The following is a 12,656-nucleotide window of genomic DNA, read 5'->3' as shown; positions in this document are numbered from 1 at the left end:
TACCGTGTTATACGCATTGATGTGCAAGCCTTTTCTTGCAGAAAATGGCACTTGTCTTGCATATTCATGTTCTTCTGTAGGGGAATCATAATTTATGGGTAGTGGCGGTGATACTTTTTTTACACGCAGGTCATTCTGTGGATGTTGCTGTTGCAGAATTTCATGACTGTCATAAAATTGTCTTGTCTTTCAGAAAATTCAGATGTCCACACCCTAAATCACATTTTACTTGAGAATTGTAACCAGGTGTGTGCCGCAGATGTTTTTTTGATTCTGTGTTTATATAATTGTAGTCATAGGTTGTCGTGATAAGGTCATCCTGCATCATATTGTACTGAAATCGTAATCCTGTTGATGTCGATACAACTTTTGGAAGTAGGTCAATGACTTCAAAGTGTTACAAGTCCACGATTGTCTGAAACAACACAGCAAAGTAGTAACAATAAACATGTATTAAAATGTAAACAAATACATTGTTGAGTCCGACACCTCGTTCCAACACCTACACTGATCCTGAGAATATAAGGGGCAAGGATATATGGTTGGAGATACTAAGAGATAAACAAGGCACTCCATAATAATAAAATGTTACACGACTTTGGGGGAGTATGAATGATATCCAGTCAAACCTCTTTAGGACGGATATCAAGGAACCGATGGTATTTGTTCTGTGAGTTTGTCTTAATTAACTCTATAACGAGTGAATACAATTATTTCTCCAATAGACACGAATAGATTTCTTCTACCTCGAAAGATTCTAAGCCAGACCAAACCATTGACTCGTCTTGTATGAAACAAATGAGTCACTGAACCTTTCTTTAGCAACATGACGGCAACTGAAACAACAACAGAGAAAATACGATACATGTACAGCACATTCTTGCAGGTACTACAAACAGATTGCAGATCGTAATTCTTGCTGTGCCGGCACGCAACTTTATTTGGGGCAGTGCAATCTCGCCGCTACTCACAAATCAAACAGCCCAGACTCGAGTAAACAAATCCAATCGTACGAGATTTTCACGAGACGAGACTGCACCCATTGGCTTGTTTCGTACAAGTATGAAGCAAACAAGTCACTGAATGCAGGAACCTCTCCATAATGGAGATTTTCCCTAATATGCGAATTTATTATGCATACTCGGCCAATGCGTCCTTGAACCTTTCCCTCCAGATTGGGAACTGCCAACGATGCTATGCCACTGCAAAATTCAGATTCTAAGGCTATGATCGGAGCACGGAATGCCGGAAGCAATCATGACCAGTGCCTTACTTGTAACGTACCAATGTACAATGAACATGAGTATTTCGACAACACATCTAAGCCTCAGCAGCAACATAAGCCTTACCGTCAAGAAGGTGAACTCGCGTTCTTCGCACACTGTTGGCAAGGGCAAAGAGCTACGAATGGATCTAAATCCGAATAAAATCAGCACACGTTTCCGTAAATGAAAGGGTGAGCATAAGCAAATGAATCGAAGGAAACTGGTCAACTCAGAGATCACCTGTCATTGAGTATTCCGTAAAAGGAGGCCTCGACAGCAGAAAAGCTAAATTTAGAAAAGAGATCCTGTCAGCTTTTCCATTATTTATTGTATTCCACCTAAAATCAGCACACTTTTCGTAAATGAAAGAGTCAACACAAGCAAATGAATCAAAGGGAACTGGTCAACTCACCTATCATTGAGTAATATTCCGTGAAAGAAGGTCTCAGCAGAGCCGAAGCGAAATAAGCCAGGACACGAAATATCCGAAACAGCTTATGCAAGAAGCAGTTCCAAAGAAGGAAGTTCCTCGCGCATGCACATCCGAAAACGGACTGCACTGCAACACAATGTATGCCGTGCACGTGCACAGCACGCGGCTACCACGCGTTGGTAGATCTAATACCGAGCACCTTACGTAGAAATTTACGTAGCCTAAGTGAAATACCGAGCACCTTACGTAGAAACTTACGTAGCATAGCGATGTCGTTTTTTCTGCCATGTGAACACAATAATAGAAAAGCTGACAGGATCGCTTTTCTAAATGTGACATCAATAATAATAAAATATTCGCGGGATCCGCGTTGGCATCGCTTGAATGTTCAGAATCACACAAACTAGCCTTCGCATCCGCAGGCCACCACTATGCCTATTAACCTTAGTGGCGAATGCAGACCTCACAAGTGAGTCATCATCTAGTTAAAAAATCCATCAATTTCGGAAACGTCAATCGAAAATGAAAGCACAGAGAAAGGAGAGAAAGAAAGAGAGAGAGAGAGAGAGAGAGAGAGAGAGAGAGAGAGAGAGAGAGAGAGAGAGAGAGAGAGAGAGAGCTGAGTGAGGGTTTCAACTAAATCATAAAATTAATAGCCGCTTGGTGTTAAACAACACTTGAAGCAAAAATCATTTCATTTCCAATGCCATATTCTCGGTTGATACTTTCATAGAATTCATGCATCAGGACATTGCTGATGATGGACTAGCACACAATATAACTTGAATCAAAATAATATATTAATTTCTAACTAAATCAAAATTGAAATTCCACATGCACAGCGCTGTAAGCACTGGACGGTTCATAGTGGTCTTGGGTATAGCCAGGAGGGTATACGTTTAGCAATGATCAGACTGAGACAGTTGGGACAGTGCCACACGCCAACCTAGCCGCATGAGTCCCGAGTGCTGTGCTGTGCCATGAGTACTTGCACTGTATCTCACATTCAAACAGCTCGACGGCGGCATCATAAGCCGCTTGACTCACATCTCATCGGCCTGTATGCCCGGTTCACTGACACCTGGCAACTTGCTGTATTTCCTCTGCCGTGACTGCTGTCGGTAGTGGACATAGCTGATCATGGAAGGCAAGAGAAAAGACCAAAGCGGCTAGGTGCTGATCTGCCATGATGCAAAGGAACTTGCGACACCAATTGTGCAAAGCAGATCAAATCTTCAAAATTCTATGTCATGAGGTGTCTCTCGGCCCCACTTTGCCATAGCCTTAAACTGCCCTTTCTTAGCCCAGCCTGGCCCGGTTAGCCTGGGCCAGCAACGAAGACACCGCCTCCGTAGCATAGTCACTAAGTGTGAGCTTGCTTATCAGGAAAACTATACGTGATGTGTCTCTCATCGTGCATGGACCACAGTACCACCATGCTGGGTAGTGAACTTTGCCCCGTGGACAAAATGGAGCCAGGTGACCCAACAGCATTACGGACACTAATTCAGTACACACATTGGCCCATGGTACTACTTCAAGTCAGTGTAGTCTATGATGGCGGAAATTTTCACAGGCCAGTATTGTAACGTTAAAAGGTGTCACTGTAGGCTACCCTGCATGCTATGCGGAGAAAGCAGGTGACGTTGCCAGCCACTTTGAACCAGCACATCCATAACATGTCAAACAAGCAGCGGCAGCAACCGTACTCTGTATAGGTGTGAGGTGTACAGTTTCAAGTCTTGTGGTGTATAGTGGCCAGAACAGAACAGTGCGGCAGCATGATCTCACCAGAGTACAAAGGGACACGGTATGAGCAGTGAGGCCGTCACAAAGTACATGTAGCCGGCTGGCTGCTTGACCAGCGGCAGCGACGCGTAGCTAGAGAACTTCTCAAAGCAGTTGTTGTACAGAACCGACCCTAGTGCTGACGAGAGGGCCTCCAGCCCAGCTACCACAGAGAATAGTGTACCTAAAAGCGACAACAACAACAACAAAACCAAGTAGAATGCCACTGATGAAAGAGAACGGACTCTAGGGTAACACGGTTCGAGTTGTCTATCGAGACAAGCTTGCTTGACTTGCTTGTTTACGAAGTGAAAGCATTCATGGTAGTGCAATCGGCCGGTAATCGAGATGTCCTAGGTTCGATCTCTAGATATCAAAATTACGCAATCATAGTGACAACCGCAAATGTAAATTAATGGGATGAGGAAGAAAACGTCCTCAGATTTCTGTTCATCAAACACCTTCACTTCAGCATGTAGTGGCATGTTTATCACGAGAGCAGAAGAAGGGAACACAGTGAGAAGGAAGCAAGCCACGGCATGGAACAAGCACACCAGCATATGCTACTAACAATTTTTGTAGTTTCGACGCAGGAACCGTTAAATAGCAACAAAAAAGCCTGCACTCTCCTGGTCTGTCAGCCTGTGTGTTGCCTCGCAGTACAGTAAAATTGAGCATTGGTGCAAACAATACACCGTCATATTGATATGCAGTACTGTCGCCAGGAGGCAGTACACACATACACAGATACAGTATACATGTGGAATCCTGATATTTCGAATATGGCTTAATTCGAACATACCGCTTAATTAGAAGTTTTTCCAGGACCGATTTCCAGCAATACGATTCCCACATAAACAATTTCTGATAATTCGAACCTCGAACTGGATATGTCCAGTTAATTAGAAGTTCCACGGATTCCACTTACATAGAAAATGTGTGGGATTTGTGCTGATAATTCGAAGTTAACCAAGTGTAATTCGAAGTTCACTGTACACTGTACTGGTCAGTTCAGTTTGCATGAGCAGGCTGTGCCTGTCAGTTCAGTATCCGTGAAATCTGTGTCTAAGGTCCATAGTGCACCTCTGCGTGACCATGAGAGCATTTTGACATACATATTGTGTTGTGGGTGCATGTTTGGATAATTAGAATGTCCGGATAATTAGAAGTTTTTTTCTGGCATTTTGAGGTTCGAATTATCAGGATTCCACCTGTATTATACGTGACACACATACACCGCCACATACACCGTCACATGCGCGCACATGCCAACACACACACACACACACACACACACACACACACACACACACACACACACACACACACATACACACACACACACACACACACACACACACATACACACAGTGATTGATATAATAACAGCCACTACATGTCACACCTTGATAGGCAGCATCCACCATCTTGGACATCATAGAGCGGCATACGGCCGCTACGACAACCATCGGCATGGAAACCACACATACTGGGACAAGATCATGGAAGACAGAATGAAAACAAACTTCAAGTTTTCCTTCTTACCGTCTGTGAAATTATGAAGACAACGGCATCAGTATAACTGGAATATCATGTTCACATTACTAGTAATTTTATCAATACTTGTGCATTGTACGGTTCCACTGAAGAATAGTAGTACCGTAAAATTCCGTTAATAAGCCCCGGGCGTATACTTTGCAGAGCGTCAAAAACCGGGCGTATATTTGGGAAATGGGCTTATTTTAGGGCATGGGCGTTATTTCGGACGCAATCTGCAGAAGATCAATCTATCAGCAACCCACTACAATAGTTTCAGTGAACCACCATTCCTACTGAGCGCGGTACAGGTACATCAAACCACAGCTGGAAATTTGGTCGTACCCAAGAATGTAGCGATAAATTACATATTTGATAGGTAAACCACTTGCTATGGTACATGGTAAGTACAAGGCACAACACTTTACCCCCTGGGCTTATTTCGGGCATGGGCGCTAAAACGGACTTGAAGTGTACACCGCCTAAAACTGGGCTTATTATCGGACATGGGCGTTATTTAGGGTGGGCTTATTTACGGAATTTTACGGTAGTGTTAGGGTGGAATTGTCATACAAGAAGCTGGAGATTCAGCTGCAACTCGCTAGTGTTGACTCCCACTTACGTAAGCCCTAGTTTTCCATGAATAATGATTGTAATATCTAGGTGTACTAGGATTCCTAGCCTAGGATAGGCACATGGTGACAGCAGGAATTTTGATATCCACCACCGTGGCCATACGTCTGTTGCCAGCAGTGATCTTCCTACTCACCGATGAACAAGAAGACAACGTCAGTTGCCACCGCAGAAAGGACTTTGCTGGCAGCAAAGAAAATAATGCCCGTCACAGCGAGTGTCCGATCCGAAATACCAATTCTTCTCGCAAGCGGTGCCAGGATAAAGCCGTACATGGCAAAGAGACTTGACCTGCAAACCGTGGAACAGGATAGGGGACCACAAATAACGTAATAACATCATACACAGTTCAATCTTCTTCAGAGCCGCTCCAGCTTTATTGGCATCAGTCGATTAATCAAGGTTGTTTCACGTCACTAGAAAACAGATTGTGCTGTAGCGCAAGGCGAGCATTTAAAAGAGTGCAGCACGGTTCTGGACAGGACACGTTACCAAAAGCATGTGGTAACCAGGCCTGGAGTACCGCAATACTGCAGACCACTAGCCTTGCAGGGCTCACTGTAACCATGCAAGAGTACGTAGTTGCCAACAGTGTGTACTGGTATCTCTCGGTGTTACTTATCAAGTTATCAGCATAATTATACCGCATGGAAAACCTCCGACTGTCTCACATATCACCACTCACTCACTTCGCAATGATCACGTATCCCAGATTTCTCTCGCTTAGGCAGAATGGCTTCAGTCTCATGAAGAGGAAATCAGCGGTGCTGGATCCCAGCATCACAACCATCAGCACACAGAACGTGAGCAGCAATAGCCACAGGCTGAGCCGGTGCTCCGACGGGCTAAGATACACGTGCTGGATGCGGCCAAGGTGTTTACGGATACGTACAGACATGCTCTCTGTGCAACACACAGGAAAAGGCCACAGATTGTGCAGTCATTTGCACTGCCACAGGGTGTCCCTCTTCTGCACGTCATACACCCTATCAGCATCGTACAGCGCCGCAGCTTGGGAGAACCGAATTTGGCTAATCTGAACAGGGTGAGTGCTGGCCAAGCATGGCGAGGAAGAGACAGCTGGAAAGTGAATCAAGGGGTAACAAGGGTCTTTAAGAGGTGGAGAGAGTTAAAAAATCCTTAGCTTACCAGGAAAGTTTCACCTATGCCGAGTATGTAATGAAGAGAGGGGGGAGAAGGTTCGAGTTGCTCTCGGAAAGAACAAGAAAGCGGTGAGTTTCCCGTGCTCGGAGTAGAGGACAAACTGAATCACTGGAGGTATTGCAACTTATGGTATGGTATGCTATGGTATTGTGTGGCATGGTGTTGTTGTAAGTAGAATTCATGATATCGCATGATATCGCAGGGTATTGTCTACTTGGTAGCTCAACAGAATGCTGTGTACCGAAGTACTACTGAAAGAGAATTGAATCGGAAAAAAGGAGGTGGAACACGCGCAAATCAAGCACAGGGGAATGGATTCGAAGGACCAAACGTGCACTACATCTTGTCCGCAATGGCGCCGTGTATGATTGTATAAGGAGGGAACACAGCCTGTTAGGCAAGCACAGTGGCATGAAGGGGCCATGGGTGTCTGTGATCCCCGGTAGCCTAATCGGCAGTACACTCATGGTCACAGGACAACAGGGGTACTAGGTTTGAATCCCGCCAGTGGGGCCTTATTTTACAAACTGCCGATGATCACATAACATGTAGACAATGGGAGTGTGCAGGGTTGGTGCAGAATGAACCTACTTTTCTGTTGTTGCATTTAAATGGTGAAAATAGTCCTGTTGGACTGAGTGTTGGTAGGTCTACCATGCGGCATACTGAAACATCATAGCCCTTTGCCATCACCGTGTTCAAGTTTGCTACGATGTTCCCTTGCAGATACCCTCCACAAGTCAACGTTCGCCCCAGTCATACGTGTTCCATGAATGCAAAAAGCCACAGTGAGGAGGCTGTGTATGGACTGTACATGAATGCAAAAAAGCCACAGTGAGGAGGCTGTGTGCGGACTGTACAAAAAGCCACAGTGAGGAGGCTGTGTGCGGACTGTACAAAAAGCCACAGTGAGGAGGCTGTGTACGGACTGTACAAAAGCCACAGTGAGGAGGCTGTGTACGGACTGTACATGTAATAGCTATTATGAACTTGCACTTCCAAAATTAATCCCTTACCAAATTTCCCATTACTTGCTGCTGCCTTTCCCAGGTAGTCCCCGTCTTGCAGGAAGAACACGACGTACACAATTTGCAGCAGCATCATTGCGGCAGCAACTGACAGCCCAACGTAGGGATTAAAGTGTTGTGTCAGATTGGACCCGATAGCATACCCGGCTGCACTAGCCAGAAACACTACTCCTTCCACGATCGTTAAGCGAGCTGTGCGCTGCAGCCACCAAGGAAAAAAATGGAAAGGAGACATTTGTGTTGAAGTCAATGAAAGGCTGGGCACCGTTTTGCGGGCACACCCGCATCATTGTGAATGGTGGTGGTGGGGGGGGGGGGGGGGAGGTTGCACGGAATTTATTGCATACTTCTGACAACCAAACGACACGAGTAGGGTCTGGCTAGACCCTGGTGCAGAAATTAGTGAATAGCTCAGCACAATCACAGACTGGCTTTAATTAACTATCATCTTATGCATACACTACAACTGACCTGCTCCCGTGTGGTCACGTCACTGATGTACGCAAAGGACATACCAATTGCAGCAGCCTGGCCACCCACCAGTCCCTGGAACAGGCTGCTTAGTATTAGGCAGTAGAAGGGTAGCTCATACACATGGAAAAGCAGCATGCCCATGTAGGAGATGAAATTGCCAAGTGTTCCCAGTATGATTATGGGACGCCGTCCGGAAACATCGGACCAGGGACCTGGATTGGAAAAAGAATTAAAAGATGGAGTACACACAAACACACACACTCATACTCCTACTCCTGCCCATCGCTGACGCAATGATAGTGAACAAGCTATGTTAGACATACTGCAGCAACTTGTGCTGGGATTACACCATTCAACAGCTTGCAAGGCTGCTGAATTGACCGCCACTAATTGTAGCCTGGTCTACACCACACAGCCGGTTGAAGTGGCTTTTTCTGGCCAGTGAATCCCTAGGGTTTTCATATTAATTTTCATTTTTCATTCATTTTTCATTCACTTTCTTATTTGTTACACACACCACACCACATACTCCGGCATGCACTGGCTGTTGGTAACCACCCAGGAGAAAGAAAGGAGAGTAAGGAGAATGAGAAAGAGAAGAAATATGTGTGCGACCATAATCGTCGGGAATTGAACCCGCAACCTCTCAATTGGAGATCGACTGCACATACCACTGCACCATATGGGACACATGCATACACCAACAACGACGAGGACGAGGATGACAACGACAACAACGACAACGACAACAACAACAACAACAACAACAACAACAACAACAACAACAACAACAACAACAACAACAACAACAACAACAACAACAACAACAACAACAACAACAACAACAACAACAACAACAACAACAACAACAACACATACTAGTAGGTTGGAAAGAGGAGGAGTGCTACATTTTCTGGCACATAAAGTGCACAGAGTTCCCCTCCAGATAAAAAATGGAATGGAATCAATCATTGTTGTTAAACAATTAAACGTAATCCGATGATAAGAGAGAGGGAGAGAAAGAGGGAGAGGGAGAGAGATAGAGAGAGAGAAAAAGAGCGAGAGAGCCCGAGAGAGAGAGAGAGAGAGAGAGAGAGAGAGAGAGAGAGAGAGAGAGAGAGAGAGAGAGGGAGAGAAAGAGGGAGAGGGAGAGAGATAGAGAGAGAGAAAAAGAGCGAGAGAGCCCGAGAGAGAGAGAGAGAGAGAGAGAGAGAGAGAGAGAGAGAGAGAGAGAGAGAGAGAGAGAGAGAGAGAGAGAGAGAGAGAGAGAGAGAGAGAGAGTCCACCTTGGATAGGCCTGAACCATGTAATGCTCACCAAATACCACAGCAGTCAAAGGAACTGCTGGCAGCAGACTCAGCAGTGTTGTATACCACGTCCAGGCTGACACTTTTGCCTCAATCTGTGTGGCAAGGTCTTCATCAGAACCTATAGATCAGGGCACGGGAAAGCAGTACATACATGTACACAAGTCATATACGTACCCATTGACTTCGATGTTTTAAACCCCATTTAAAAAAAAGAAGAAGCTATGCCGTATGCTAAACTCATTGCAAACGGTTTGGCCGGTCACTCTGACTGTCTGAGCTCTGCTGTTGAGGAATATCAAGGTCGAAAAAGACTCGAAACCAGGAAGTAGTATTTTACCAGTCCTTGGTCGAACCAGCTAGCTGTCCGAAGGTTGAATATACCTGTTGGCTATAGCTTAGGGTCCACGTGCACTATCTGAAGAAATTGTTCAAACCACCAAGCCGAATCTATCGCATTACAAACACTATTAAAACAGAGTACAATTATAATAGTGTACAAACACTATTATAATTATTTTAAGTTGCTGCCACATGCAGGCACAAACGGCCAACGTTCATCTGCTTAATCTCTCAGCTAGGTTGCCGCCAATGTCCAGCACAGGGTACATCCTCTGCCGTCTGGTGTAGCAACACTCTTGGGTCTATACCAAGTACATATACCCATGAGAGGCTACAGCAGCAGCAGCAGCAGCAGCAGGCATGCTACCTACCTCTACACGCATGAAGTCAGCCAGTCAATGAATAGTACTTACCAGTGCTGGTGTTAGACGTGTTGTAATCACACGGACTAGTCGCAGCATTACCACCAGTGTAATTGTAGATCTTGTTGAACCTGGCACACCAGTGCAACAGTCAATCATCCGGAGAGCAGCTTGCATCAGACTATGTGTTGCATAATGCGACAGTGTAATAGAAACTCACGGTGGGGCTGCAGAGTTTCGCCACACTTGCCCCCCCCCCTGACTCCATGAATACTCGTACACATGAGTGTATGCACATTTCGATTGAGAATGAAGGAGGAACGGACCGTCTCAGCTTCCTCGGACCAAGACCATTTGACTCGGCACCCCGACGACTACAACTGGTGAAGATTTGGCTAGGGTACCGAGGTATACTCCCCCCCCCCCCTTAAGGGAGGGGGGGGGGGCTTGTCTGACTGGATTGTGGAGTTTTGTACACATGTAGCTTACCTCTCAACAAGCACTATGGGCGAGGTCAGCACCCCTATCGCGACTACTGCCTTGTTTATGATCAGAACGACCTCCACCAAACGAACACAACCGACCGGTAGCCTCATCGCGAAAGTTCCTACTACCACTACCAGGTACAGTAGTATTTGACTTTCCTTTAATTGTAGGTAGCAAATCCTAGTAGCAAATCCTAGTACTAGCAGCACCACACTGCACACAGCCACTACAGCCACTTTTACTACAGCACTAGTCATACACTCATGTTTGCTCTAGATCCCGCCGCCTAGGGCTAGGGTTTGGGCGGGCAAACTAGCCAAAATAGCTTCGTACTGAACCCCTCTCATAATAATTATCACAAGTCTCGCCTTCACCAGCGCTATCGCCCTTTGCAGGCAAGCACATGAACAAAGCAGTTTGGCTGCATTCTTCGTAAACAAATGAAAGGTCCTCCAGTTTTGTTCATCACGCATTCTGAGGGCATATCACATGCGACGACAGGCAGTCGCTAGTCGAGAAGATCGCTGCCATAGAATCTACGAGAGCTAGAAAAAAAAGTAAAGGACATACATGTAGCCTTGTACTGTTGTAGGTGGATCAGATCATGTCAAGGTGGACTGGGTCGTGGATGGGGCGAGGGTTAGGCACGGGTCCGGGATCGGCAGTGACATGTCGACGGGATCGGGACAGGCGCTGTACGATCTACTCACGTCAGTCTCAGCTGACTGTCATCATGGTCATTATCTGATTATCATGATTATGACTTTTAAGTTTTAGTCCGACACTAGAGAGGTTTAGCACAACGAAATTCGTCTGAATTTTCGTTAGATTTTGAAGCCCGGGGACGAGTAACGAAACTTGCCACGAACTTCGGGACACACACTCGCGGAAAACATCAATCCAACGAAGTTTGGTCTGTCGACTTTTCGTACCGCGATCACATGAGAATTTTTCCTTTCCTTTCGACATTTTTTTCTGAGGTTCTTGTTTTCACGACCAGAATGTCTGCGCCGAACTCAAATCCTGCAGTCTCTGCAGCTGCTGTTACCTCTGGTGATCAGGAGGGACGACGACTTACGTGGGATACGCAGATGGATCTCATGATGCTCCGCCTTGTGAGGTCGATGCCGTTTCTTGCGGAAATCACGCACGAATGGAGAAGCAGCTCTGCTGCTTTCCCAGAGCGATGAGAGATTTGCTGGGCTGAAAAAGAAAGGGCTTGTGGATCGGTTTCATCTCCTACTCAAGAAGCATTCGAGTGGTGAGGCCACCAGTTTACGATAGTCGGGGAGTGACGAGGATTACTATTAATTTAAATTTTTTGTATTTCGCGGGGATTTCAGCGACATCCACGGTATCCACTAGCGACACCGAAGTTCGTGGAGAACGTTCTGCTAAACAAAAATTCAGCGAATTTCGGTCGGCTTTTTCGTACTGCGGCATAACGAAAATGAACAACGAATTTCGTTGTGCTAAACCTCTCTACTATGTGCCACGCACGGTACATGTCTGGAATCACACGTGACTTGTGAAATCGAATGACATGACCCCTTTTATTTTAGCTTTCGCGACATTCATTTTCGCGACAGCGGCATTATTTATTTTATTTTTTTAGGAATGAACTCCGATCCTATCGATCTAATCCTTGAGCTCTTGTCTTGACGCCACATGCACAATGACGGGCGTATATTTTGTGAAGCATCAACACAAAACGAATCGTCGGATATACAATCATGTAGTAATGATCACTATGTACAGAGTAGGATCACTGCAAGTAGTAGTACTAGTAGTAGTAGTGTGTTAGTTCACAGGATGCAGCCAAAATTGCGCTCGAGTCC

At 45.6% G+C, this 12,656-nt stretch overlaps 1 protein-coding gene across 1 annotated transcript; it reads right to left on the bottom strand.

The window, feature by feature from the left end:
- Positions 1 to 2,178: 2,178 nt before the first annotated feature.
- LOC135805688 (proton-coupled folate transporter-like) lies at positions 2,179 to 11,369 on the bottom strand. Its single transcript, XM_065319773.1, has 10 exons — positions 10,822 to 11,369; positions 10,384 to 10,463; positions 9,639 to 9,749; positions 8,319 to 8,533; positions 7,836 to 8,046; positions 6,345 to 6,558; positions 5,792 to 5,946; positions 4,892 to 4,975; positions 3,490 to 3,670; positions 2,179 to 2,832 (listed from the first exon to the last, which is right to left on the bottom strand). Exons 1-10 carry the CDS (start codon positions 11,073 to 11,075, stop codon positions 2,742 to 2,744), a joined length of 1,596 nt encoding a protein of 531 aa, XP_065175845.1. The 5' UTR covers positions 11,076 to 11,369; the 3' UTR covers positions 2,179 to 2,741.
- Between the last annotated feature and the right edge of the window lie 1,287 nt (positions 11,370 to 12,656).

This window comes from Sycon ciliatum, chromosome 1 (assembly GCF_964019385.1).
Source record: "Sycon ciliatum chromosome 1, ocSycCili1.1, whole genome shotgun sequence".
In the NCBI taxonomy this organism is placed as follows: Eukaryota; Metazoa; Porifera; class Calcarea; order Leucosolenida; family Sycettidae; genus Sycon; species Sycon ciliatum.
Note: the sequence above shows the minus strand (reverse complement) of the source record. Positions and strands in the feature narration are given on the sequence as shown.